The sequence below is a fragment of the Akebia trifoliata genome, chromosome 4, assembly GCF_017979445.1.
Source record: "Akebia trifoliata isolate Shusen 1 chromosome 4, ASM1797944v1, whole genome shotgun sequence".
In the NCBI taxonomy this organism is placed as follows: domain Eukaryota; kingdom Viridiplantae; phylum Streptophyta; class Magnoliopsida; order Ranunculales; family Lardizabalaceae; genus Akebia; species Akebia trifoliata.
The window spans coordinates 9,497,413-9,524,101 of NC_141378.1; the positions used below are offsets into that span (position 1 = coordinate 9,497,413).

Genomic DNA, 26,689 nt, shown 5'->3' on the forward strand with positions numbered 1-26,689 from the left:
TTTTCTCATATGGCCCTTGAACTTGACCCATATATATATATAGGATCACGTTCTGTATACACATAAAAGCTAACGTGTTGTCTTATAAAATCAGCTCATTCCCAAACTTTTAACCCTATGTTTACAACTTGAAAAATTCTGAACCGTTCATTTTTTATAAATCACTTTTGTTCAGGTTAGAAGTTGTGGAATGAGGTGATTTTTACACCTCACCAGAGAGATCATCTTGACAAAAAAGGGCAGAGAAGCCCTTAGTTTTCCAAAAGTTTATGGAGGGAAATGAACGGAGTAAAAATGCATGAACTGTGGCTGCTGGGATTCGAGCCCAGGTCTCCACGGCCACAACGTGGAATTCTAACCACTAAACTACAGCCACTTCGATGATAAAGTACTAGAAAGTATTGTATATATTTAATTGGATAAGTGGGCCTAAGTAACATAACATTAACGCTGCCTTCCTTTTAAAAGCAAAACTTACCAGTTGTAAACGACGTACGGTTGACATTAGACTATAATTTTAGAGATTCCCCAACTAATGGATTCTTAATCTTAATAACTAGATACTGATCTCTAGGAAACCAGCCTTTGTGTTTTTACTCCTATCCCAACTGTATCCCTCCAAATATGCGTAGCATTAGTGCTCATAAAGGTTAGTGAGAAGAAGACACTACCCTCTTAAATCAAATGAACAGCCAAGATGAGTCGATACTCATGATTTTGAAGAAAATAGATTATCTATAAAACCTGTACTGATCCTTGAGAAACAATTGCTGATCTTTTGGAAGTAAGCGTTTTTTCCTCAAAATTCATCATTATGTTTGATGGAGAGGCTCAAGCGTCCTTTGAGATTAGAAATAATCAAAGTATAGCAAAGAAATTCACACTATTACATAAACCCAATGATAATCCAACAGTTAGAAGGAACATTCAGTTCTGTAATTTTTTTCTTTTATTTTGATAAATAGCATTCAGAAATCAGAAGTAACAAATAAATGCAAACATCATCTAACAATTTTGACTAAATACGAGTTAACTACACGACTATCTGACCCTAAATACAAGAAAAATCGTGTTACCGTGTGTGTGTAAAGAATCTGCTTGAGTTCTAATCTCCCATATTCAACAAAATTCTGATGAAGTTCTTATTCCCTGCCTCGACAAGATTTTCGGCCACAGGTCACTCCAACAGAACCACCCAAATTCAAATTCAAATAAGTAGCTGTTTGTAACTCCCCAAGTTCAAATTCAAAATCCTGACAAACACCTCTGTTTCTTCGTCTCAGAGCCATACTCCTGTTCTATTCCATTTTCCAGTTCTCTCACTATCCATGAATCATCATCCACGGCTGTTACTTCTACCTCCTTATTCAAAACTCCATCCGATCTCCTCCTCCTCTTCAATGCCTCTTTAATGCGATCCTTGTCGATCTTACTAAACCCCCCTGCAACACAAACAATCTTACAACTTTCCATCTTAATGGATTTTACTATCTTTGCTTGAACCTCGCCCACATCGGCCCTATCATCTCCATCTTCAACAATGCTATGTGAGCTTCCACAATCACTCGTCTGAGATAGTCTAGTAACACAAGTGTCTTCAGAGGGTGGCTGATTCTGGCTGTTGATGTCTCTATCAACCCCATGCTTTGATTCTTTAGTGGTGATGGATCCACCTAAAATATTTGTTTGAGGAACAGTGGAAGGCGGCTTTTTGACTGCAACTGTTGCTTGTTTTGCCTTCATGTGCATGGAGGGTATTGCTGGTCCTCTGTTATGCTCCAATAACTTGAGCATTTGCTGGATAACCTCTGATGAAATAATATGGGAAAACAAATGAGAAAGAAACCCATGAACACCACCAACTGAAATAAGTAAAATTCAAGAATTTTTTTTTTTTGTGAAAACATTATTATCCCCACCCCCAATCCTAAAAACCAACACTCTTTAATTTTCCTAGGTGCAACAAAACGAGGATTCATTTTCCGATGACAATAGATCTTTCAAATCCTCAAAAGACAAAACAATGCAATAGATTTGATAGTTAGGATCAACTTGGGGTGCCTTTAGTAAAAGTTGGTGTGGCAATAGAAGCTCTAGAAAAAAAAACATGAATAGGAAGGATATGTAGAACCAACCTTCTAATTGTTGAGGTGAAACATCGAACTCCATCCACCAAACCTTTCCCCTCTCTGAAGGGAGCTTCACTTGGAGAAATTTAGCCGCAAGAAACAGGGAACCAGCTGCAATGAAATGAGGTTTGTACTGCAAGCACAGCGTGGACCGGATCCTACATGTCACACACACACACACACAATTTATATCTTCAAAAAGATAAACAAAGAAAGGACATGAACAAGAAATTCAATGACCAAGTAAAAGACTGTTTTACCAATCATTCACAAAATTCCATGCCACCTTTGCAAGGTCTTTATGGGAAACGTTCAATCTCTTTAAAGCTGCAACAAGTGGCTTGTAGGGATGCGAGATATTGAGATCAAACCCAATTGTTGCCAGTAAAAGCCTCTCCCCAATTAAGAGTAGTTCTTTCTGCTTCTCATAAACAACCTATACATGAAAAGCAGGCATAAATTTCTGCCCCTTATACAAGAGTGATGAGGAATCTGTTGATCACACCTTAATTCACTGCTCCTTTTCTCGGGAAATCTGGTCACTCCTTTTTTCTCAATTTGAAATAATTTGGGTTTTACCTCAAAAGTTCTTCTCACTTTTAGAAGGGTGAACTTATAATTTATTTACCTTCCGGAAAAGGCACCTACGGGCTATTCTTCCCCCGGCCATTGCTTGGGGACTTCGGAAAGAAGAAATAACAGGATGTTCCAGGGTAAAGAAAGGAGTCCTCAAAGGTGTTTTTATGGAAATTATGGGCTTCATCTACCTTTGGTCAAAGTTGAGCAAGGACTTCTTGGGCGTTTCATTTGACGATTTTGTGTTTAGATGGGATTCTATGTGTAATATGTAGTGCCATTGCTGGTGTTCTTTGTCTTTTTGGTTGGGAGCTATATCTCAGCCTCCTCCTTTGGTTTTCTCTTTTGCAACCTCCTTTTATTAATACAACCTTACACTTAACTAGAAAATAAAAATAAAAATCATTTTTCGAAAGACATTAGGAATGCGACCACCCATATTAAAAAGCCATCGTATTTCCCATACCTTGTGCTTGATTCTTTGAGCAGTGGTAGGATCACTTATATAAATTGTTTCATAAGCCACAACAACAACATCCCTCAGCAAGCGGGGTGTTTCTTCAGCCTTGCAAGCTAGAAACATGCTTACTGGCGCAATCGTCTGCAGAATGAGCGGTGTTTAGATCTAAAATTCTAAAAGTACTAAACTCACCACGTGAAAAAAACAAAAACAAATAACCAATCTAGTCTCAAAGAACATTTTCAAGTTCTGGATTTTATGTCATGATGGGTTTGTTATTGAAACAATGATACAATGCCTTATGGTAAGTGAATTAATGGCATTTTTAGAAGGCCTTTTTATTCTTTTCCCATTTTAAATTCTCGTAGATCTTGGGATGAAGAAAATAAAGTCAATAATCGAAGGAAGACAGATTACAAGTACTTACTGTACACTGAGTTTCTAATGTACGATGCGGTGTACAAGAAGTTTGTTAGATTCGAACTCTTATAGATTCCAAAACTTTAAAAAAAAAAGTTTCTCACAACCTCAAAAGTTTGAATGCAATAAACTTTTTCTGAATTTAAACTTTTGAGGATGTGGAATGGAGGAATAGAATCTATTTAGCCAACCCCAGATATTTGGGATAAGGCTTTGCTGTTATTGTTGATGTTTGTAGATTTGGAGCCTTCCTTCCAAATGCCAAATAAACTAGCATTAAGGGCAACTAGCGAACCTATAGTGTAGTGTAGATATTCTAATCTCCCAAACCATGAGAGAGAGTGTAAGTTCATAATAGTATATAACACATACCTGCCAGTCATTCTTTGCATGAGACTGACGCAGATAAAACCGATGGCATAACATCATTGCAGTCGCTATTGTTAATTGGGGTCTGCAATAAAAGCAATCATTTATCAGCATGTCTATTGCATGATTGTATGAAAGATCTAAGTTGCTAAGAAATTAGATGAAGCGTGAAATGAATACGGAAATTTTATGCCACATAGCAAACATGATAAGAAAGACATGGCTAGATGCATTCTATGTCAGAGTCCCAAAGGTACATATAATATTAAATATTTAAAAAGGGATCTTCAAATGAGTATGACATTTTATACAGCTAGAAGGCAGTCGAACATTAGCAAGGAGCATATTTAGAATAAGTATCGGAAATAGGTAGAAGACTTAAGTTGAAATGCATCTCAGTGATTTACAACTTGATGAAAACAGTCCTATGAATTAAAAACAGATTCATATCACTGTAGTAATCACTTCTTGAAGAAGATGAACGGAAAGTATATTATTAATCACTTGTGACAACTTCTGCAATAGAAACTAGATGCAACAAGTGTGTTTTTCACTAGACGGGAGAATTCGATGCAACAAGAATATGGCTCACTAGAGTTAAGGACAGAATGTTTTTTTTTTTAATGGCGCAGACTCAAGCAAAGCATGTAGGAGATTATCACAAGAAAGATGAAATTATTTGAACTAGTATAAATCTCTCTTTCTACAATCCAAATAAAACTAGAGAGCTGCTATTGGCACCACAACTTTTACTTATTACAACCCCGATTAAAATAAAAAAAGAATACGTCAATGGCTGAGAATAAAGGAAAAATTGGGGTGCCACTAGAAACTTGGTAAACAACTGTTGAAGTTGTGTGAATGTGTTATAATGCTTTGTAAAGTAATAACTTGAACCAAACTTTTTTAATGTTTGAATGGCGTGTTTTAATCTTTAATTAAGGTGTGATAAATAATTTAAGAAATTGGAGAGTAATAAGTAAAAGTTGGGGTGCCAATAGAAGCTCTCTAAAACTAACGTAATAACTTGTTAGGAAAAGGCTTACACTTTAAGCTTCCTGCCCAGGTCCTGAAGAAATGAACAGTATAACTTCCGTAGTTGTGCCTCTTTCTTAAAGTCAATACCATCCTTTCCCGACAGAGAAAGTTCTTCTAATTCTCTTTTAGTAAAGTACCACTTAGATGTACAGCACTGAAGCCGTACAGCCATGGAGGCTGTCTCTTTTATTGGAATAGAAGAAAATACAGAACTTTTGAATTTGCTTTTCCAATTGAGAATCTACTGTGAGACCACCGACAAAATTCCTGCATAGAAGTAGACAAGTATAATGAGGTACAGAGATGTTGCTATGTATTCATCTTAGAGAAAGAAATTAAACCAGAAGGTCAGCTCCCAAAAGATAAAAATACGAAAAAAGAAAAACAGAACAATCATTGGTAGCTAAAATCAACTATACTCCATTTGAGCTAGTAATCAAAGAATTATTATGTTAGACCCAACACTTTCATGACTAAGCACATAGATAAGATCTGTTAGGTATCAGAAACATTGTCAATGAATTATAGGAAAATTTTAAGGTTCTCCAAAGCTTTCAATGGTTTCCCAATATAGCAATGAAGATTTCTCCTGTTTGGATAAATACCCAATCTCTAGATAAACCCATTTGAGTTCTAAGAAATGAAAAACCCCATGTATTGCATATACTCGAAAAGAAAGGAGAAATGGAAAATTTAACTACTAAAAATATTTTCTTACGAACATAAAATAAAGGAGTGACTACCATGATTAAGAATATAGAGTTATCACTATTCACTACTTAACTATAACCACAAAATGTTTTTAACATTAAAGCTCCTTATATTTACATCTGAGAAAAACAACAACAAAGCCTTATCCCAAAGTTTAGGGTCAGCTAAACGAATTTTGTTCACTTTCGGGGCATACCCTAGCATGGATGAAATGGAAGGTTTCATCAAGATTCATGTTATGGGGTGGCGGATTTTTACACCGACTGCCAACCTGACACAACCCTCCTCATTTATCCAAGCTTGGGGAGGGCAATGTAGTGTAAAGGGGAAACTACAAAGGTGGAGGTCATATGGTTACACCCAGAAAAAAATAATCTGGAGAAGGTTTAAACCAGCAACATCACCCAAACAGCAGTTTTTATTTTGGTTGTTTTTTTTTTCCCAGAAAATTTATTTAGATAATTTCGAAGTTGACACAAAACACTGCAGAATTCTAAATGAAAAAAAGGCAAAAGGTTTTTAATGAACAAAATATTTTTTTCAGGTTTCATTCTTAGCAACTAGACAAGAACTTAGTATGAAATAACATGTGGTTATGCTACAAAAGATCCTTTGACCGGGATACTTATAAGTGTGCTTTTAAATATGTCACAAGATTCACTACAATACAATAATTAGCATACTTAAGGAAATAAAAACAGAAGTAAAATCCCATATAATTGGAATTGAAATCCATTATGTGAGTAGTACTTATAAAGCCTTATCCCAGCGATTCAGCTAAATGAATCCTATTCCCCCGTTCCACTATGCCCAAAGTCAAGTTTTGGATCATTGAGAATGGCTTCATATCTACTTTCACAATCTTCCTCCACTTTCTATTGGGTCTTCCTCTAGCTCTTTTAGGATCTTCAACTACTCATTTTAATAATAGAAAAACCCTAATTATCTTCATCAATCCCAAATTGTAATAGAAGTTAATAATGTATACACCATTAATAACTTACAAGATTAACTGCACTAAAAACGATAAAACCAGAAAAATCATGTTTTTGTTGATTATGGCCTTATCTTAATAATTCTTAGAGCTCAAATGCCGATATAAAACACATTTAGTCAAGAACCGCCCAAACTTTTATCAAAGGGTGGCAATTATCACCGTAAAAACTAATTACACAAGCTATCAGTAATCTTTCACAAAAAAAATTAACAGCTCTAAGGGCGTCTAGTCCAGTTAGGATACCTGACATTCATCTAGGCAATAAAATCTTACTTTTTTCCGCATCAAATTCTTTAAAATTCAAAGAGAAACAAGTAATCAACGCAAATTTGGATTACAACCAGATAAACCAACATGATTGAACATTAATCTAACTATTAACAGTGATAATTAAAGAACCAAAACGAGAATTCAAGTAATTCACGAACGACTAAGAATTCCCTCTTTACATACATCGAGCTTCCAATTTCCTCGAAATTATACATGAAATTAAATTAAAAAATCATTAAACACAAGATTGAAGAAATAATTACCAGAGAAATTGATCGATTGAACAGTTAAAGCTCGTTGAAGACTTCAAAACCACATCAAGAAGAAGAAAAAAACCCTAAAAATATCGCCAGAAAACCCTAATTATTTTCTCCTTGTAGTCGTTGTGACCAATAACCAGCATGGACTAACAACTAGTGACGAAATTACCCTCCTTCTAGGAAACTTCTTTCCCACGTTTTCTTTTCTAAGTCGTCACGTGGTACAACTCAAATTTGAGGGGTTTACTTACTTCATAAGTTTGTCTATATATATATAAAAACAGTTATACTTTAGTCTACTTGACGGTCAACGTTCTGGGAGTTATATACTCTCCGGAGTTGAGTTGTAATCTAACTCCCAGTGTATTTATCATCGCCAGCTGGATGCCAAAACTACTTTCCAATCCCTACTTCGTTTAGATTCTAGAATCCGATTCGTGTTCATTATCCAAATTTAGAATCCGTTGAGATTCATATCTGTTCGGTATACTTACAACAACACCAACAACAACAATTGTTATAATAATAATGGGGTGGGATCGATAAACTTGTAAAAAGCGAACTCATATGTTGGTAGACAATCTGGTTGTGACACATGAGATCTAGGGGTAGAAAATTATCTTAGAGAATCATAAATTATTATTGGGATATATCTTTTATCCTAATGGTTAGATCTCACATATTTATTATCGGGATTTTGTGTGAACATATGAGTTCTTAACAATATCATTACTCACTTTTCATGAGTCTAGTGATCTCAAGCCAATAATAATTTGTAATATAAAAATTATAAATCATTTTAATTCTTTGTAATTTATACATGTCTTCAAACGATGAGTTTTTGTGAAAAATAATTTAAAAAAAATGTCATATATGGCCTCGTCATCAAATTTTTATCCCCCTCCCACCCCTCCCAAGAAAAAAAAAAACCTGGTTTTGGATCCCTTTCTTCTATACTCAATTAGAGTCGAGTCTAAAAGGAATCAAACTAATTTAAATTGAAATCATTAGATTCTATCTAAAGTGTACTCGTAGGTATTTGAAACAAATTATTTTTATATTGTAGAAATGTTTTCCTACATTTTAAATTAATAAATATTATATAAAGTTCTATAAGTTTTCCATACAAACCATGTCTTGGAGATTAAAATGAGCTCTCTCTCTTAAAAATATAATACTGGTAAAAAAGATAATTTTAATTTTTGAAAAAATAAATCAACAAGTTATATCTTTACTAAACACATTGTAATTATGTTGTAACAACATGATTTTTTACTAAGAAAAATCTTGTTACCGTATATATATATATATTTTGAGTAGTTATCATTTTTTTTTTAAATGGTGTGACATTGTAATGACTTTTGTATGAATAAGGCATAATTTACCTAAAGTCTAGGTAAGAAGTTAGAGAGTTTGGAAGGTGTTAAGCACCCCATTCATTCCACCCCAAGGTGATTATTTTGTTAAATTGACAATTTTAAAAATATTTGGAAGAAAGAACATAAAGATGAAGATGAAATGCATGTTCAGTGTGAATGTGTGCACGTGTATGAAGCCATGTCCTCGGCTTATGAAGGAGTGTTGATGTTAGTGTCAGAGATAAGGGATTCATCCTATAGAGAAGACCATCCCTAGCATTGATACACCATGAGAATGTATGCATGAGGGTAGTGTGAAGCTGGCCTAAATTTTTAAGGACATTCCATTGGTGGAACTCATTTAGTGACATGGCCTCAAGAAAGAATGCATAGACATTAGTGGTTCACCCTATAAAAGGGAAAATCTTCTATCATCACTGTCATGAATGGTAAGTGTGTGTGGAATGTGTGTACATAATGCATGGTAGAATGAAAAGGGTAGGAAGAGATTCAACCCTCACCCTTTGGATCAAACGACTTTGCATATTCCATGCACAAGTTGAAGTTCAACTTATCGGTGGTGAGGGAGAGTATTTCATCACATCCTAAATTTATATAAAAAATAAAACAAATAGAGTGGAGGAGGGATATGGGAATGCAAAAGTACTTGAAGAAAACCTATTCTAACCCACACCTCGGATGCTTAAATTTCTTTAGTTCTTCTTCTGTTTGGAGGGGTTTTGAAATAAGTTTAAGGCAAAAAAGAAATTATGTTATAAAGTTTGTGAAGTACTTTTGAGGGTAGAATGGAAAATGACAAGAGATTTATATGGAATATCTTTTGATTTCTAACATTGTTGAGGGCAAAGAGGATTTTGAGGGTAGTTTTGATTTATTTTGGATTTCTTATTTTTGTATCGAAACATATAAATATTGATTAATCTAAGTTAACACCCACCTACAGGCAGTTCTCGGAATGCTTCACACTTCACGCATTTTTACTAACTTTTCCTTCTACACTTACATTTCAAATCTTACTCATACAATCTAGATGGTCTGAAAAATGATATACAAGGAGTCTTCCAAGTAACATAAATAATTTTTTCTATAAAGATAATGTATTAAAAGTACAGCGCATGTCAGATTGCACCCTATTTGCATCTTATTAAAATTGAGAATGATCTTGTGAAGATGCCAAATGAATACATGTCACTTTTGTGCTCCCTAAAATCATTTGAAGTATTAGAGTCATTTGTTCTAATTGGGCCTCTGGAGATGAAGTTCATTATGTGAATCTTTTCATTTCAAATAAGAAACAACTTTTTGAGATAAGAAGATTCGGATTTTTTTTATTTACCCGATAACATAAATCAGGTTTTAGAGTGGCTGTATAACCTGCCCGAAGGGGAAAGTTGGGGCTACGAAAACAAAGTGAATAATTGAAAAACCAATTTATTCAGGAATCTATATTGAATATGGAGATTAAGCCTTAACTTTATAATAATGATGGGTTACTAAAAATAATTGAGTGATTGTTTCCCAAGAAATGAATACACCATGGAGGATGGTTTTAAAACTTGTCTGAGATTGAGACGTATCACCCGAGTTAACTCGGTATCAAAGCTAAATGAGACCAACTCACAAAGTCACTCTTTTGATCGAGATTTAGGACTCACATTCAATTTTTTGAATGAGAAATCTCAAATGTATCGAAAAACTCATCCGATAAGACTTAATATCGGGCCTGGACGAGACGAGACCGTAACCAAGTTTTAAAACCATGCCATAGCGTCACCTCTACGGTGGATATTCGGATATTCCAATGCCCTCTCTCTCTCACAGACACACACGCGCACGCGCGCACATTTTCTTTGGTTCTATAAAACCCAACCTCTGCTAAGTCTAAGACCCTCTTCTTCATCTCTTCTATTCCCTTTAGATCTTGAGATTTTACTTACCTCTTCTTTCACTCTTTTGATTGATAGATCTGAGATTCTAGAGACTTTTTATTAGGAGTTTGGGCTATTCTCCTCTCTTTCTGATTTCTTCGATTCTTGCTATGGTGTAGAATTTCTGATTTGAACATTAGTTCTTGTTTTCAGATTATAATTTGAAAAACCCGTTTGTCAGATCTTGGTGTTTTTTTTTTTTTTCTTTTTTTGTGTTTTTGATCCTTGGGTTAGTGCAGAAATCCTCTTTTTGTTTCAAATTCTTATCTCATCCCCTCATTTCAATTGGGTTTTGACTCTGTTCCATTGACCCCGTCTCTCTCTCTCTCTCTCAAAAAGAAAAAAGAAAAAATCTTTCCTATCTCTTAATTCTATGTGAAATCCTTCTTGCCGGTTTTATGAAAAACTACACACAGGGGCTCAGGACCCATCTTGTTCAGTCTTTCTCTGTTGTTTTTCTCTACTGGTTCTATGTTTTTTCATGAATTCTATCTCAAAACCAGAAAATTCTATCTAGAATTCTACTATTCTCTCAACTAAATTTCAAATAATTAATCTTTGGGTCCTGTGTCTAATCTTCTCCTCCTCTCCAATCCAAGCTGAAATATCCATTTTTTTCTCCTTAATTCTGTGTTTAAAAAATAAAATTAGATGTTGAATTTTTAAAAATTAATATATGGGTCTTTGTCTTTAATCTTCTCCTAGCGACCTAGTCTTCAATCCAAGTAGAAAGTTTTTTTGTTGTTGTTGAGGTTCTTGATCTTTCTCCATAAATATACAATGGCGATTTCTTCAGGTTCTGTTGGTTCTGAAGAGGATCTCAAGCTTATAATTGATCAAAAGAAACAGAAAAGAATGTTATCCAATCGAGAATCCGCCAAGCGATCGAGGTCGAGGAAACAGAAACACTTTGATGATCTAACAGCTCATGTGTCTCAACTAAGAAATGAGAACAACCAGATTCTTACAAGCCTAAACATCATCACTCAACATTACTTGAATCTTGAATCAGAAAATTCAGTTTTAAAGGCTCAGATTGGAGAATTGAACCACAGATTGCAGTCTCTCAATGAGATCACCAATTACTTGAATGCAAGTAATATTGAATTTGAGACTGATAGCTTCAAGAACCCATGGGATTCTCTCTTTCTGAACAACTCATTGTTGCTTCTTTAGACATGTTTGAGGACTGAAATTCTCCATGGTTTGATATTGGTTTTGGTGAGGTTTGTTGATGAATTGGAGAGGATTAAAGAGAGGGTTTTGGTTCTATTTATAATAAGCCCTAAAGATAAATTGGAGGTTTCACAAGCCTTCAAAATTATGTCTTTTTCTTTGTAAAATTCCTCAAAAAAGCAACTCTATATTGCTTTTGGTTCAAAAATGTAAGGATATTACCATCATTGTTCAATGGTATTTTGGTAAATATTTTAAAATTTTAAAAAGTTATTCATAAAATTCGGGATATCACAACTTGTCAATTGCACACCAACCTAAATTTAGTCATTTTTGTTTTTTATTTTTTTATTTTTATCTTAATCCTTCTAAATATTTTAAATTTTTTGAAAATTAATCATTGACAATATCAAATTAAATAAGCAGTGAGAATCCATAGGTTCTGTGTTCAATACCCAGTATGAGCAATATTTCCTTGGGGCCACCCACGAGGGCATTCCCTCACTTATCTAGTGGGTGCGATGTGTGGGCGTTGCATGTGCTCAAGGGAGAGTCCTATATGCCTTGGTTCCAGTCTTGACCCATCCGGTCCCCCTAGTTAGACGTAAGTGTGGCTTTGATTGATCAAGAATATTATTAGGTCAGTTTTCTAATCACAATCTTTTAGCATTTTTTTTTTTTGGGACATGTTTGAAGAGTAAGAAGAATTAATAGAAAACTAAATAAGTTTAATATTTCTTTAGGGCAATCATACACATGAACTGCAATGAAGATTTTTTTTTTTTTTTTCCTTCTGAGTGATGCAATACTATTAATACCAAGTGCTGCAATCAATCGGTCCCATCTATACAATAAAACAGAACGGTGGGTCTCACTCTCTTTCTCAAAAGATTTTATTACCCATAAACAATGTATCTCAAGGATATATTTTACCTTTCTTACTTTTTCTCTTCTTCATCTTTACAAAAATACCTATAACGTTATTATCTTTCTTCTTTTATCATTTTTCAATGTTACCTCTCCAACTTTATTGTCTTCCTCTTCTCCCCCTTTTCTTAATAATTCTCCTTTTGTCGTAGTCTTGATCAAACTCCAGTAAACTTATATTGCTAATGATTATAAAATATTTACATTTTAAGAATATTAATGAAAAATACATGATTGTGAAGGTTACTAATGTTCCACTCAAATCTAAGTGGAAAGCATCCATCAAAGATAAAATGATTGTAAGAGAGTATTAGAAGATGGTGCAGCAAAGTGGATTTGGTTAATTGGGTCAGGATGAAGTTGGCATAATTGGAGGTGTTTTCATAAAGAAAGTGGGGGATCTAGTGTAAAAAATATTAACTTTTGCATCACATAATTGAATATTTATCCTTTATTTTCTCTCTTTCTCGGGTAGGGTTGTCAATGTCCAGATCAGATCCAAAATCCAATCCATTGGAAGTCTTGTTTTTGTTTAGAACTGATTTAATAACCTATCAGATCGATTTTGGATCTATCATATCCCAACCTGATAAGGGCTCAATTCTTTTCTTTCTCTTTTTTGCTTTGGTGGGCTTCACGTATAGGATTGGCAACAGATCGGGTGAGACTTCTACCGAATTCATACCCGAATTAAAACATACATACCCATACCTGAATTTTAGGATAATACTAAAATCCAAATTTTTATCCCAAGTTTTAAGTGAATGACCATACCTGATTTCTTAACTGATTCTTGGGTCACCCAAATTTTTACCCTCTCGTCTGATTATTATTATTATTATTATTGTTATTATTACTTTAATAAAAAAAATTATATAATAAAAAACTAATTATTTACATATATACATTATGAAATTATCTTTGATTGTCAGGTAATCAGGTAGGATATGACTTATATTCATACCCGATTGTACAAAACTTTTGGGTAAATAGGTATCAAATAATATTACCCGAATTCTTAATTGGATAGAAAAATCTTATCCATATCCAATTTATTCAGGTCTAATGAGTCGGGTAGATGGGTATTATCCGACCCATTGTCATTCTTACGCATATACCAACCACCCTAACACATGTTTAACATATAAATATAGCCAATTTTAAGTGGAGGGGCATAAGACTCGAAGGTGTGACCTGGGGAGCACACCTAGTCACCCTTACCATCTCCACTAGCCCTTAATCATGATAGGGGCTCAATTAAATAAAATAAGAGAAATAGAGATAATATGTAACTTATATCATATATTTTGTTTAATTATTTAGGTTCTGTATCTCATATCAGATTTTTGAGATCTAGACCTATTTAATTATTATTGGATTGGATTGGATTTGGATCCTAATTTTGAGATTCTATAAAATCCGATCCTTAGAGGATGGGATCTAATCATTATTGGATTGGTCCCACATCGAGCCTGGTTCGATATGGACTTGATCCATTGATAAACATACTCTTTTAGGCGTTTGTTTAGTGGTTCCTCACGGTGATTTGTATTACAATTAAATTAAATCCAATAGCCCTTATGATAGTCAAAATTAATAACATTTCAACTATCAAAATTATAAAATAGTCAATAATTTATTAAAGAAGACATCTGAAATATGATTAGATTAAAAAAAAAACACACATTTAGTAACTTAGAAGGAAATGATTGAAGATTAATTTTTTATCATTATTGTTGATTTCCATGCCCCAATTTGTCCATTTGTATCTTATCTTCTTCGATAAATTAGTGCAAGGAGAAAAACTCTTTCGTTTCGATCATAGTCTAGTGTTTAACGTTTTTATTAGTATTGATTTAATTTATCAATCGTTATCCTCATATAAGAAAGTCAAACAATGATGGAAAAGAATACAACCGATGAATATCATGTAAATTACCAACGCCTTATCCCGAAAGGGTTGGGGTCAGCTAAATGAATTTTGTTCTCTCTTCTATTTTGTCCAAAGTCAAGTCTTGGAGTAAGTTCATATCTGGTTTCAATTTCTCTATCAACATTCTTTTAAATCTTTCTCTCGCTCTTTTAAAATCTTCAACTTAAATATCTTAACTAATTAGGTGGGTGCATGATCGACCTTTGTTGAACATGACCAAATCAAATGATCATTTATTAATATAAACAACCAAAATTTTCCACAATTAAATCATGTAAAAAATAAGTGGAGTGAGTGTCACAAAACCAAACAGCCAACTAGAGAGCTTTAATAATTTTGTTGCATGATTACATTAAAATACAGCTTAGAAACCTAATTTATGATCAACCAATAGTTTAGAAATAGGACCAACTAGTAGCACACCAACCATTATTAATTGCACTCCCTAAATTTAAAAAAAAAGAAAAAAAACCTTTGCACTCCATTTTGGATGATTACACTCCAAAAATAATTTTTAAAAAAATGTTGTAATCCTTTTTCTTCCTCAACCATGCCCATAGGTTCAGTAATTTTTGCAAGAAATGGTTAGTATTTTGGGAACCATATTTACAAAGTTGTACATGTTAGAACCATTTTGCAAGAAATACTTTGATTCCCTTGAAAAGTTGAATGACTTATAAAAGAAACATGATAAAGAAAAAAATTTGGTAGGAGAGTCGCAAAGATTTTCTACAAAGAAGCTCTCTACCACAAGCGAAGTGGAGAATACAAAACTGCATGAAAAAAAATAAGCTTTAAACCGTAAGTGCAATTAGTAGGTTAAAATAGAGGCTACAAACACCGCCCCCCCCCCCCCCCAAAAAAAAAATGTTTTAAGTTTGGTGTGCAACCAACAATTAGTGGTGTGGAACAACCCTTGAACAGAAATGGACCTGGACATAATCACCAAAATTTGATGTTTCCAAACAGGATTTTAAAGTCTATTTTCATGGACAACTCTTGCATACCTTAATATATCCCATGAATCAAGAAAAAAAAAAAAAAGACACAAAATCTTGATCGTTAAAATACAAAATCCAATGATTGAGATAAACATGTATCCGAAGGATTTATCATATATCTCTAGGATTTATCCCTAGATGTGTATTTTAATTGCCGTTACTTGATATATTGCTAATTTGAGGAAAAATGAGAAGAGAAGGAAATAATAATAGGAGGGAAAAAAGTGGGTGAATTTTAGGCCGTATAGTAATTCAGTGACATGCCCACTATCTAAAAGAGGGAGAAAATTAAAGATGATGAAATCAAGTTATCACACTCTTCTATGTTTGGGTTTGATTGCATGATAGAAAGGGATAATTAGGTAAATTATATTTGTAATTAGAGATAATGAAAGCATGCTATCTCAAAGAGGGAGAAAAGATGATGAAATCAAGTTATTATACTTTTCTATGTTTAGGTCTTATTGCATGATAGAAAGGGATAAGGAAATTATGTTGTCCATGAGTATTATCTATCGCTAATGATTTTTTTACTCGAAAATTTTCACTCGGTTTGTACTCGGCTGATGTGGCAATGGGCACGAAACTGTTGATCGTTTCCTTGTGTATCCCGAAGAAAAAGATCTATGGTTATGTGCCCTTGCCATGTCAGTCGAGTATAGATCAAGTGAAAATTTTCGAGTCAGAAAATCATGACTCTTCATTTATGTCACGACTTGCATTGAAAATCCACCTTACCCACTAAACTCGCTCGCTCATAAAAGAAGAAGAAGAAGGCATCATCAATGGGCCCGATTGAGTTTGATATGAGACAAAGCCTATAAGAATCAGATTGGAAAATTTATACACTTTCCCACATTTGATATGGCATAGAAACATACTTGATGCAAAGCCAATCGGATAGGTTATCAAATTGGATTCTCATCGGAAACTTGTATCCTTGATCGAAATCCGATGTTATTAACTTGGATTTTTTTGGTCTAGTATGATTCATTAACTGTCCTAGTGTTTAGGTTTGTATCATGTACCTAGCCCAAAAAAATCACAAATAATATAAGAAAAAAGGAAAGAGACAAAGAAATATATAATTAGAGACAAATTAGACCTCTTAGACATATTTGAGATGGTCAATCTCCAAATCGAACTAAGGACTTCTCGATATTTCTCTAGATGATCCCTCAAATTAATGAGATAGAGAAAGATATGATTCGAGACAAATCAGACTTCTTAAACCCATTTGAGATGGCCAATCTTTCAAATCCAATTAAGGACTTCTCAACCTTTCTTTGATAATTCTTCAAATTAATTATTTAGATAATTTAAATACAAAGATTCCTAATATTAGTTGCCCATAACTTCTTCTAAAAATATTAAAAAACTACCCACACACTCCCCCTATTCCCACAACCATTCCTAATAATAATCACATTTGTTTAATGCAATCTAATCCATGTTACTCCCATCACGTACGATATGTACGGCTAGCAATGGGTCGGGTGTGGGTCGGGTGAAGCTATTTCCATATTCTTATCCAACTCTATATCTGATTATCCATATTTGATTTTTTATTCACTTATGCTAAAGATATCCATATTCAACTATTTATTCACCTTTTTAAAGGATATTCATATCTGACTTGTACCTAAATTTTAAGCGGATATTCAAGTCAGATGTATATACCTCATTGCGAAGATGATGAAAAAATCATAATTTTGGATTATACATATATTTTATTGTGAATTTGTTATATTAAACTTGAATAAACAGATATTCAGATTGGGTAAAACGCATATTCATATCTGACCTCAAAAATATTCAGGTAAAAATAATTGTGGATAAATTTACCCAAATTCTTATTAAAATAAAAAATTTGAATCCATACCCAAATAACTCAGGTAAGTGGATATTATCCAACCCATTGCCAGTCCTAACAATCAATTTGATTGTATGATAAAATTAGTTAACGAATTTACTAGTGTAATTGGAGATGATGAAAGTTTGTGGTCAGCCATCGGTGAAAAGGTTTACACGGGTAGGAGGGGATTTCTTTGTTGGTTTTTTTTGTGTGCTAACCGAGTGTCCGGGCTAGCTTGCGAGCACCACGACTAATCTCGGGAGGACTACTACAACAACCCACCACCATGGTCCCCCAGTTAAATCATGAGAAAAACCCAAGGGAGGAATCGAACCCGTGACGTGCGCCTAACCCACACTTCATGTGCTCGTCCTTACCACTTAGGCAACCCATGGGTTGGTATTTCTTTGTTGGTTTTATGTAGTGGAGAGTTGGTAGTTTTAAATGGGTTTGTAATTAAATAAAGTTGTGGTGATAATGTTAACTAGCCTTTGATTGTGATTTTGTTCTTGTTTCCACTTAATAGTTGATTGGATTAAAAAACAGGGGTAAGGGTGGTTTGTTGTATTAGAATTAAGTATTGGTGGTGGGTGTGAAGAGCACAAGTTACATTTAATTGAATATTTTGTGTTAGTGAGATGTGATGTATTGTATAAAGGTGGATAAAATGCATCATATAATATGGTGCGTGTTAAAGGCACCTAACAATTTAGTGAGAGCTTAGTGGTTAGGGGAAAATTATTCCCCAAAAATAATAGCTTTCAAGACAAATTGACACTACTAGTAAGATCTGTCCATTGGTAAATCTAAGCACCAAAAATCAGCCAAATTGGTGATTTCTAACCATTGGATTTGAATAAGTTTTATCATGGGCTAGAAATCCAATAAAAGGCCTGTTAATAAAGTCCATGGACATAAACATGCTAGAATCAAAAGTTGAAATAATGGATCAGATTTTTTTTTGGTGTAGAAAGAGTGTGCTGGGTTTTGTGTCGAACCCATTGGCCTTATCTTAATTCATTCCAGATGATTCGGCCCAAAATCTTGTATGGGAATACTGGGCTTCGAATGCAGGCCCAATTCCAGGCTCTGCAGGTAAAGGGTTGGTGTCATGTTATACACTGCGTAGGATTTTCAACGGATCAGGTTTGGATCTAATTGCTAGATCCCTACCCTTTATATGCAAAATCCAATGATTGAGATTTATCCTCGAGATAAGTATCTCCGAGATTTGTGTTATCAAGATACTCACAAATAACAACCATTGGATTTTGTGTTTAAAGGGCTAGGATCATGTGTTTTTTTCATGAGTCATTCTTATGAGTCAACGGATCCCAACCCTATAAAATATAATATACATCATATATTTAAATAAGCATCATTTATATATTTCAAACACATTATTGGTTCGGATCCCTATCGAATCGAAAGATGGTTGATCTTAAACTAATCTGATAAATCACCAAATCAAATTCTTACACAATTTGATCGTTATCGAAAACCAAATCCTTGATCCAGATCTACAGTTATAGGACTCAGATTGGATTTCAGGTCTGATCCGATCCATTGACAGCCCTACTAGACCGAAGCCTAGATCATGTTTGCTTAGAGATATCAATGGATCAGATCATGTACGTAGTCCAGATGATTGGGCGTAACGAAAATCATACATACCCTAGCGGCTTAGCCTTGATGGCTGAGATGGATCGGGCTGGCTCTTTAAAAATTAGTCAGGATAAAAGGCACCCCTACATTTGGCCTAATTTCTTTTGTAAAATTATAACAAGGGAATATAAAATAAATAGGGTAATGGGCCTGGAACAATCTGGTCCAATTAGTGGAGCCCAGCCCATTAGCAGCTATATGTGCCCCTAGTTTCCTTGCATCATGCTTTTGGTTTAGGGAATGATCATTACAGTAATGTGAAAGCAATTAAATAACAATAGTATTCATTAATCTTTATGGGATTTGGATCCGGAACTCATCCAATTGTTATCAGATTTGGATCCTAATATTGAGATTTGATAAAAACCCAATTTGACAATTGTCATATTAGTTTCAGATTGGATTATTGAATTGATCTGAAAGTGATCCGACCACCCATACCTGATCCATTGACAGCCCTAGTCCCAAAATGTGTTCTCACACTCGACACAACACAACATTAGAAAATTAGAAAATTAGATTAGATCTGGGAGTGGCAATGGGTCATGTCATGTTAAGGTAAAGGTATGAATTTAATAATTGCATTAAATAATTAAACCCGAACCCGACCCATTTTATAATTGCATTAAAAAATTAAACCCAAACCCAACCCATTTATAAATAGGTATACCTGACTTGAATCATATATAACCTGTTTGATAAATTTATATCTGTCAACATAAATTAAGTATCACAAAATAATTCTATTTACACTACTAAAAAAAATATCATTATCAAAAATAAAGTCACATAATTGTAAATTAATAACTGTCAACATAAATTAAGTATCACAAAATATAAATAAAGTTTTATCATTAAAAATGAGTAATTAAAAATTTTTTTAAATAATTGTTGATATATTTAAAATTATACATTAATTACAAAACAACTAAACATGTGAAAACTGATTAAACGGGTTGACGCCACTAACTCAAACTTAACCCATTTAATAATTATGTTAGATGAGTTGACACTATTAGATCCAAAACCAATTAGGTTTGATCTAAAATCATTAATTTCATGTCGTTTTCAAGTCATGATAAAATTGCAACCCCTACTTAGATTCCATCTAGGACTTGGTTTCAATCCCAAAACTGACTCCAAGTACACTATACAATAATAAGCTAATGATCATTAGACTTTGACAGTGGTCCAACACAGATAAAGGAGCCCCTATAAAAGATTAGAATATGAATCATAAATTTAAGGGAGTACATTAACAAAGCTACTCCAGGTCTCTCTCTGTTCCATGTGGAACACTTTGGATCAGCTTTAGCTGGACTTAAAAATGAAAGATCAATCAGATTGGTAATTTATAGCTGATCATCATCATCTGAACATACATATAACCGCCATTCAAAAATAAAGAGGATCGATGTAATCGAGTTTTGATACTTGGATGTGAAAGACATTTCAAAATGGATCGCTCTTTTATTCCTTAGATATATTTATGGAATGGACCTTAATGCTTTTGGAACAAGTCCATAGAACAATTCGAAGACAATGATGAGAAATGCTCAAGATCAACGATCCACCAAAATGATTACACCATGTGGTATGCAAAGGAAGAGATCTAGAGTCTCTTATCTTACTCCTTGGAGCACAGGATCTCACTCAACTACAATAGGATTGATTGCTTGAGTTAGGGGAGCTGTCTCTAACTCTTAACTTCACTTTATCTTAAAGAGAGCAAAAAATTAAGATTTTTTGTTCTTTTAAAGCTAAGTAGTGCTCCTCTTTATTCTCTCCACCAGTTTCCTTTCCTTTCCTTTCAGTGGTATTTGGTTCATTGTCTTTGTCTTTAAGGGTAATCCAAAGCACTATCCATCCACAAACCTATTTTATGCTCACCAAACTAATTAACTCTCTTTTAAGACCCTTTTTTATCTTCCAATATTTAGGTAAAGTAGTCAAATTGCAAATATAATCTATATATAATTAATATTTTTTTGATAAAAATATAAATTTATTATAATAATTAAAAAAAAAAAACATTATTCAAGAGATCTATCCCAATAAATTACCAACTTAGCCATCTTCCTTTACAATAGTTCTCCATCTAAATATAAAATTGTAAGAAAATAAATATGTACATTCTTGAAATAACTTCAACCATAAGAAAACAGATGGTTTAATTCTAGCATCTTTACTTGCTAAATAATCAAAGTGCCTAAAGTATCATTAAGGATCTCTTATATATTAGCTAAATTTGTCAATTTTGTTATTTTCGACAAAAATTTTCAACCCAAATCTTTGGGATAAGACTTTGATGATGAAGGTTGGTTTTGAACAAGGCTTTCAGTATCGGACACTTGAAAACTTTACAAACTTGGCAAGTTGGAACCATCGTGGCATCTTTGTTTTCCTTCCAAGTTAAGGTTTCGAACCAAGGTCTATTGTGTTAAGCACTTTAAAGACTTTACCAACTTGACAAGTTGGCACCTTCTTGGCTTATTAGTTCTCCTTTCGATCTATTGGGCGCCTCACTTAAGATTGTATTAGAATAAAGAATTTATATAAATTAGGCTACTAACGTAAATCACATAAGTACCCTTTGATGATTATTCAAATATTTAGAATAATTCAAGAACTTTCAAAGTTAGCCAAATAATCTGCAAAGTGTTCTCATGCAACGAAAAGATGATATTATCATTCTTTGTTTTCAAACAGAGTTTGTTCCTTATTTAAATTTAATTTCAAACAAAGCTATATTCATCATTTTTGTTTTAAATTTTTCAAGAAAATTTTAAATTGGATGAAACAGTGGAGGGAGGCACACAATTTGATGGTTATTTTAGTCTATTATGGTATTAAGACCCTAAATATTGAGAATGTCTACATTGGGTTCTTCAAAGAACAATGTCAATTTTGGTCAATTGTAAGTAAAGCAATATTATGTACAATTTAAAAAAAAAAAACAAGGGCAGTTTAGTAATTTTTACTATGGCCCACACTCATAGCCTTTAATTAATTAATTATATTAATCCACTAACGTAATAGACTTAGTGCCCCCAACAACAAAAAAGTGGTCTCTCTCACCTTTTTAAATTTTTTGAATCTTTATATCCATAAAGCATATAGCCATAGAGAGTGCACTATTTGTAAGATAATGTACTTTGGAATATAGAAAGAGAGCTTCTTTTACTCAATTTGTTGATAGAGAAGAGAGAACAAGATTGCTCAAAGTAGCTAAAACATGGTTCTAAAGCAAATCCTTCTACTCTTCCTTCTCATCTCTGCATCACTTTTTTCAAGTTCATTTGCAGGTTGGTCTTTATGAATCTCTTGCACCTAAGATTACTCACGCATCCTCTGATTTGAAGAAATATAATTTTTTTAAAAATTTTTGATAATTTAGGCATTCTCCTCTAATATTTGGTGAATATTAGACATACCCCTGCATTTTCAAACTGACAATATACCCCCTTGACTATGGTCATCTATCAATGACTAAAGTATCTGTTTTCAACGTCTTGTCAACGTCCTTTTATTTTTCCCCCACCCACAAAATCCATTATCTTCAACCCCTTCAACTTTTAGGTTAGAAACTTTGGTTTATTTGGTAATCTTTGATTATTAATTTCTCGTCTCTCCTCACTCTCAACCTTAGAAATTTTTTTTTTCATTTTTGTCTTCCAGCCTTGAGCAAGGTTTAAAGTTGGATCATATTGGAATGTTTTGTCCAAGACATTCCAATTTCAGCCAAGAATGAAACGAGATATTGACCATGAGACATTGAATGTTTAGTGAATATTTCAGATAGCTCAGAATGTTTTGATCATGATTGTCTGTAGTTTTTTCCCCATCCAAAATATTGCCTTAAGATGAGATTTTAAACCATAATTTGGAGTAAAAAAACCTTCTTTTAATTTCTTTTCATTGATTTATGAGACTAGATAATAAAGAATATTGAGTAATTAACTTATCTTAGAAGTAGCAATCACTTTGAAGTATAAAACTGGTAGTTTTAATATAGAAGGTAAAAATTGTTCTTCAAGCAAATTAATATTATAATAGACTGTATTTTTCAAAGTTTTTTTTTTTTTTTTTTATAGTAATCGTATTAGAAGGACACGAAATATGTTAATTCACCATTTATACATTAAAGTTGATTTTGCAGGTCGTCAATGGATGTTTATGGATAAACCAACAATGAAAATGAGTGGAACTAATAAGGTATTATAAGTAGAGTCGTGATAATCTGACTTAGGTACGTGGCATACTCAATCGACTAACCTGATGTGACAAGCTCACAAATCGTAGATGTGCTCTCCTCAAGATACAAAACTACACCTTTTTATGAGGAGCCATAGTTCTGTATCCTGAGGAGAGTACATCTACAGTTCCCAAGCCTGTCACGTCAGGTAAGTCGATTGAGTTGCCACATGGCTAAGTTAGATTATCAGTACTCTTATAAATATCTTATATGATAATTATTGTTATTTTTTTTATTTTTTTTTTTTTTATGAGTCGAGTGGATTGTCGATATAGTGGCAATCCCAAAGAAGAATGGGAAGATTAGAGTATACATAGACTTCACATATTAAAATGGGCAATTCTCTCTCTCTCTCTCAAGAGCACATTTTCTTTAAATTTTTATGATCCAATAATTATTTTGTTAGGACATATCAAGCAAGTCAATGCACCGTGACAAAGCAGTTGACGTTCATGAGAGGCTTCTAAGAGTTAACACTAAAGATTATGGAACCTACAATCCTGCACCAGCTCTTGTCAAGCCACCTTTCAAGCTCATACCCAACTGAGGAGCAAAATAATCTATTTAGTATATCCAAGTGAATTATACCTCACTTATACATACATATATTAATTAAGTTCTACACAATTCCCGATTCGTATCATTGTGATATACATGTTTAATTTATATATGTTTGTATATCTTCTTAGTTAGAAGAAGGTATGTGTGTATTAAATATTAATTATCTCATGTGGCATGTATCAGCATATGCTTTTTTTGTAGTAATTGTATCTTAATGTGTATTACTACCAATTTCTATGCCTATATACCAAAGTACCAAGTGTTTACCTTTGCTTTGATATTAAATCTTTTCGCCCAAAAAGTTATCCAATTTGGTGTTTTCCATCTGATAAGAATTGAATTGGACCCTTGTCAGATTGGTTATCGAATCGAACCTTAACTAAACCCATTCTCAACCAAATCGTAATTTATCTAATTGGATTGGGCTTTGGGTATGATCCAATCCATTGACATCCCTACAAGGGATCAATGAGATTAGATGAAGTATAGTTTTATTTAGATTATGTCATACAGTTTAGGGACTGTTTGATGTTTGGAAATGTGAGTCATTTCCTAGATGAGGACATTTTCACTCCTGTAGCAGTATCCCCTTAATGGGAACAACCCCTCTCAAAGCCCTAAGACCCACCTTTCGAAAAAGACTGTCAAAAAGTAGGTGTACGATTGTCTAGGACAGCTTATCTATGCATGCAAACATCCAATCAGTGGAGCATCCACGTCAAAAGTGTACATGGCAGCCCAGTTGTTCACATCCAATATGGTAAGAGGTAATCCTGATAATGCCTAACTTCTTCTCAGACTTGGTCTGTACATTTTATGATACCTGGAAACTATTAAATAAATAAAATAAAATAAGATTTGTTGCCACTTGGCAGAAATCCATTGAAACCAAATAAGGTTATCGGGGGTGGTTTGGCTCGATAGTAAAACTAGTAATTGGGGTTTGCTCTCTATGGTCGTTTGTTCGAATCTTTTGATTTATTTTGTTGCATGTTGGGAAATTATTATAAGTTAAGACATGCGATCGTAGGGATTATTTGCATCTTAAAAGATCTGAAGATATATTATGATTATCAATAAATCCGATTTAAGATCGGATCAATTTTGAATTGATTTGAAAAGGATGGAGAATCAGATTAGACCCTTGTTGGATCAGATTTTTATTGTATCTCAATTAGGCCTGTCAATGGGTAGCCGAAATCCGAATTCAAATTCGAAAAATCAGATATTATCCGAAATTTTCAGATATCAAATTTGGATTCGAATAATTTTCAATATTCGATAGTGTTTCGGATACGAATTCGGATATAAATGAATTCGAATTCAATAATATCCGATTCGAAAATATTAATAAATAAATATTATTTCATTTTTTTCTTTAGGTTAGAAGTTAGAACAATGAAGTTCTGTCGAAGTTCGCCTCTTATGTTCTTCAACGATCGAACATCGAACAGATCTCAGCCCGACAGTAACCGACAACCCTCATCTTTTTCAACGATCTCAACCCCGACGGAATCTCTTAAGATTCCGATAGTACTTGTCTTCAAGCTTCATCGTCTTTAATTGGACAACCCTCATCGTCTTCACTCTTCAGCCGATAACACAAGTCACTGTTAAATCTCTCTCTCAACAGCTCACCTTCGGCATCGGCATCCATTGACAGGTCGAATTGGTGTCGAAGTTTCTGTCTCTCTCTCTCTCAAAAGCTTAACGGTGACTGCCAAGGCCGAATCAACCCTCATCGTTTTCCACGATCTCAACCCTTCGCGATCACTGTCGGAATCTCTATCAGCAGCTCACCTTCGGCATCGACGTCCATTGATAGGTCGAACCGATCGAAATCTCTCTCTCTCTCAAAATCCATTTGATTTTATTTGTTTTTTTAATTTTCGAATTGTAGATTTCAGAGAATCAGATAATATCAGATATCCGATAATTTATTCGGATATGAATTCAAATATTCGTTAGTGATATCCGATCGGATTCGAATTCAAATTCGGATAGTACTAAAAAATTTCGGATTCAAATTCAGATATAACACTATCCGATCGGATATCCATCTGTTGACAGCCCTAATCTCAATATTAGGATCCAAATCCATTTCAATAACAATGGATTTGAGGTTCAAGTTTAGATTGGATCAAATCCAATTGATGTATAAAATTTAAATGAACTTCATACATTTAAATAAAATATGTAACATGGTTTACATAACTTCTCATATTTTATCATATTGGACCTGTTGAATCCATTGGAACCCATATCATCCATGCAGCCTCAATCTTATGAGAATGAAATTGATCGGATTTATGGGTTTGATATGATCCATTGTCAGCCTTAATTTGGATAAAATATATAACATTATTTACATAATTTCTCGTATTTTACTAGATCAGGGTCTATTGGAACCTAAATTCTTTATCCAAATTGAAAATTATCTAAATGAAAAAGGATTGGAATTTGGATTTGTTCGAACCATTTATGATTCTAGACGTGCTACCCAATCTTAAGACTACTTGCTCTTATTTGGCAAAGATATACAACATAAGGTTATCAACCTAGTTATATTATGCTAATTACAGCATTCTCTCTTGTCGTCCTCCTCATCTTTTTTCTTCCCCAAAATAAGGGATTTGCCCAACTCCACCTCTGTCACTTCCTTGTTGAGGAATCTTTGCAACATATAATCAATCCCGTAAACTCTTTTAAAAAATAGATTTATGTCCTTGATCATAGAAAATAACAACCTTCTCTTGATTACAAAGATGGTTGTAGTTAA

The 26,689-nt window shown here is 33.7% G+C and overlaps 2 protein-coding genes, 1 non-coding gene and 1 pseudogene across 3 annotated transcripts; 2 read left to right on the top strand and 2 right to left on the bottom strand.

Moving 5' to 3' along the window:
* Positions 1-304: 304 nt before the first annotated feature.
* Positions 305-376, bottom strand: TRNAH-GUG (transfer RNA histidin (anticodon GUG)). The gene has a single exon. It is a non-coding gene; the product is annotated as a tRNA-His (tRNA).
* A 490-nt stretch (positions 377-866) lies between these two features.
* Positions 867-7,400, bottom strand: LOC147403624 (cyclin-T1-3-like). The gene is made up of 7 exons (XM_086439265.1): positions 7,234-7,400; positions 5,001-5,259; positions 3,958-4,039; positions 3,172-3,306; positions 2,390-2,565; positions 2,136-2,287; positions 867-1,808 (listed from the first exon to the last, which is right to left on the bottom strand). Exons 2-7 carry the CDS (start codon positions 5,162-5,164, stop codon positions 1,246-1,248), a joined length of 1,272 nt encoding a protein of 423 aa, XP_086295391.1. The 5' UTR covers positions 5,165-5,259; positions 7,234-7,400; the 3' UTR covers positions 867-1,245.
* A 3,917-nt stretch (positions 7,401-11,317) lies between these two features.
* LOC147403625 (bZIP transcription factor 44 pseudogene) lies at positions 11,318-11,713 on the top strand (annotated as a pseudogene).
* A 10,445-nt stretch (positions 11,714-22,158) lies between these two features.
* On the top strand, positions 22,159-24,085 carry LOC147403626 (protein CASPARIAN STRIP INTEGRITY FACTOR 1-like). Its single transcript, XM_086437675.1, has 3 exons — positions 22,159-22,399; positions 23,254-23,309; positions 23,756-24,085. The coding sequence occupies exons 1-3, from the start codon at positions 22,330-22,332 to the stop codon at positions 23,894-23,896; spliced, it is 267 nt and encodes an 88-aa protein (XP_086293801.1). The 5' UTR covers positions 22,159-22,329; the 3' UTR covers positions 23,897-24,085.
* The last annotated feature ends 2,604 nt before the right edge of the window (positions 24,086-26,689 follow it).

What these genes read in the sequence shown, in the direction of transcription:
- LOC147403624 (XM_086439265.1), bottom strand. Translation starts at nt 5,164, where the DNA reads ATGGCTGTACGGCTTCAGTGCTGTACATCTAAGTGGTACTTTACTAAA. An exon ending in TGGAATTTTGTGAATGATTG is followed by an intron (nt 2,288 to 2,389) that starts GTAAAACAGTCT and finishes TGTGACATGTAG; the next exon opens with GATCCGGTCCACGCTGTGCT. An exon ending in TTCACCTCAACAATTAGAAG is followed by an intron (nt 1,809 to 2,135) that starts GTTGGTTCTACA and finishes TTATTTCATCAG; the next exon opens with AGGTTATCCAGCAAATGCTC.
- LOC147403626 (XM_086437675.1), top strand. Translation starts at nt 22,330, where the DNA reads ATGGTTCTAAAGCAAATCCTTCTACTCTTCCTTCTCATCTCTGCATCA. An exon ending in TTTTTCAAGTTCATTTGCAG is followed by an intron (nt 22,400 to 23,253) that starts GTTGGTCTTTAT and finishes TTGATTTTGCAG; the next exon opens with GTCGTCAATGGATGTTTATG. An exon ending in AAATGAGTGGAACTAATAAG is followed by an intron (nt 23,310 to 23,755) that starts GTATTATAAGTA and finishes TTATTTTGTTAG; the next exon opens with GACATATCAAGCAAGTCAAT.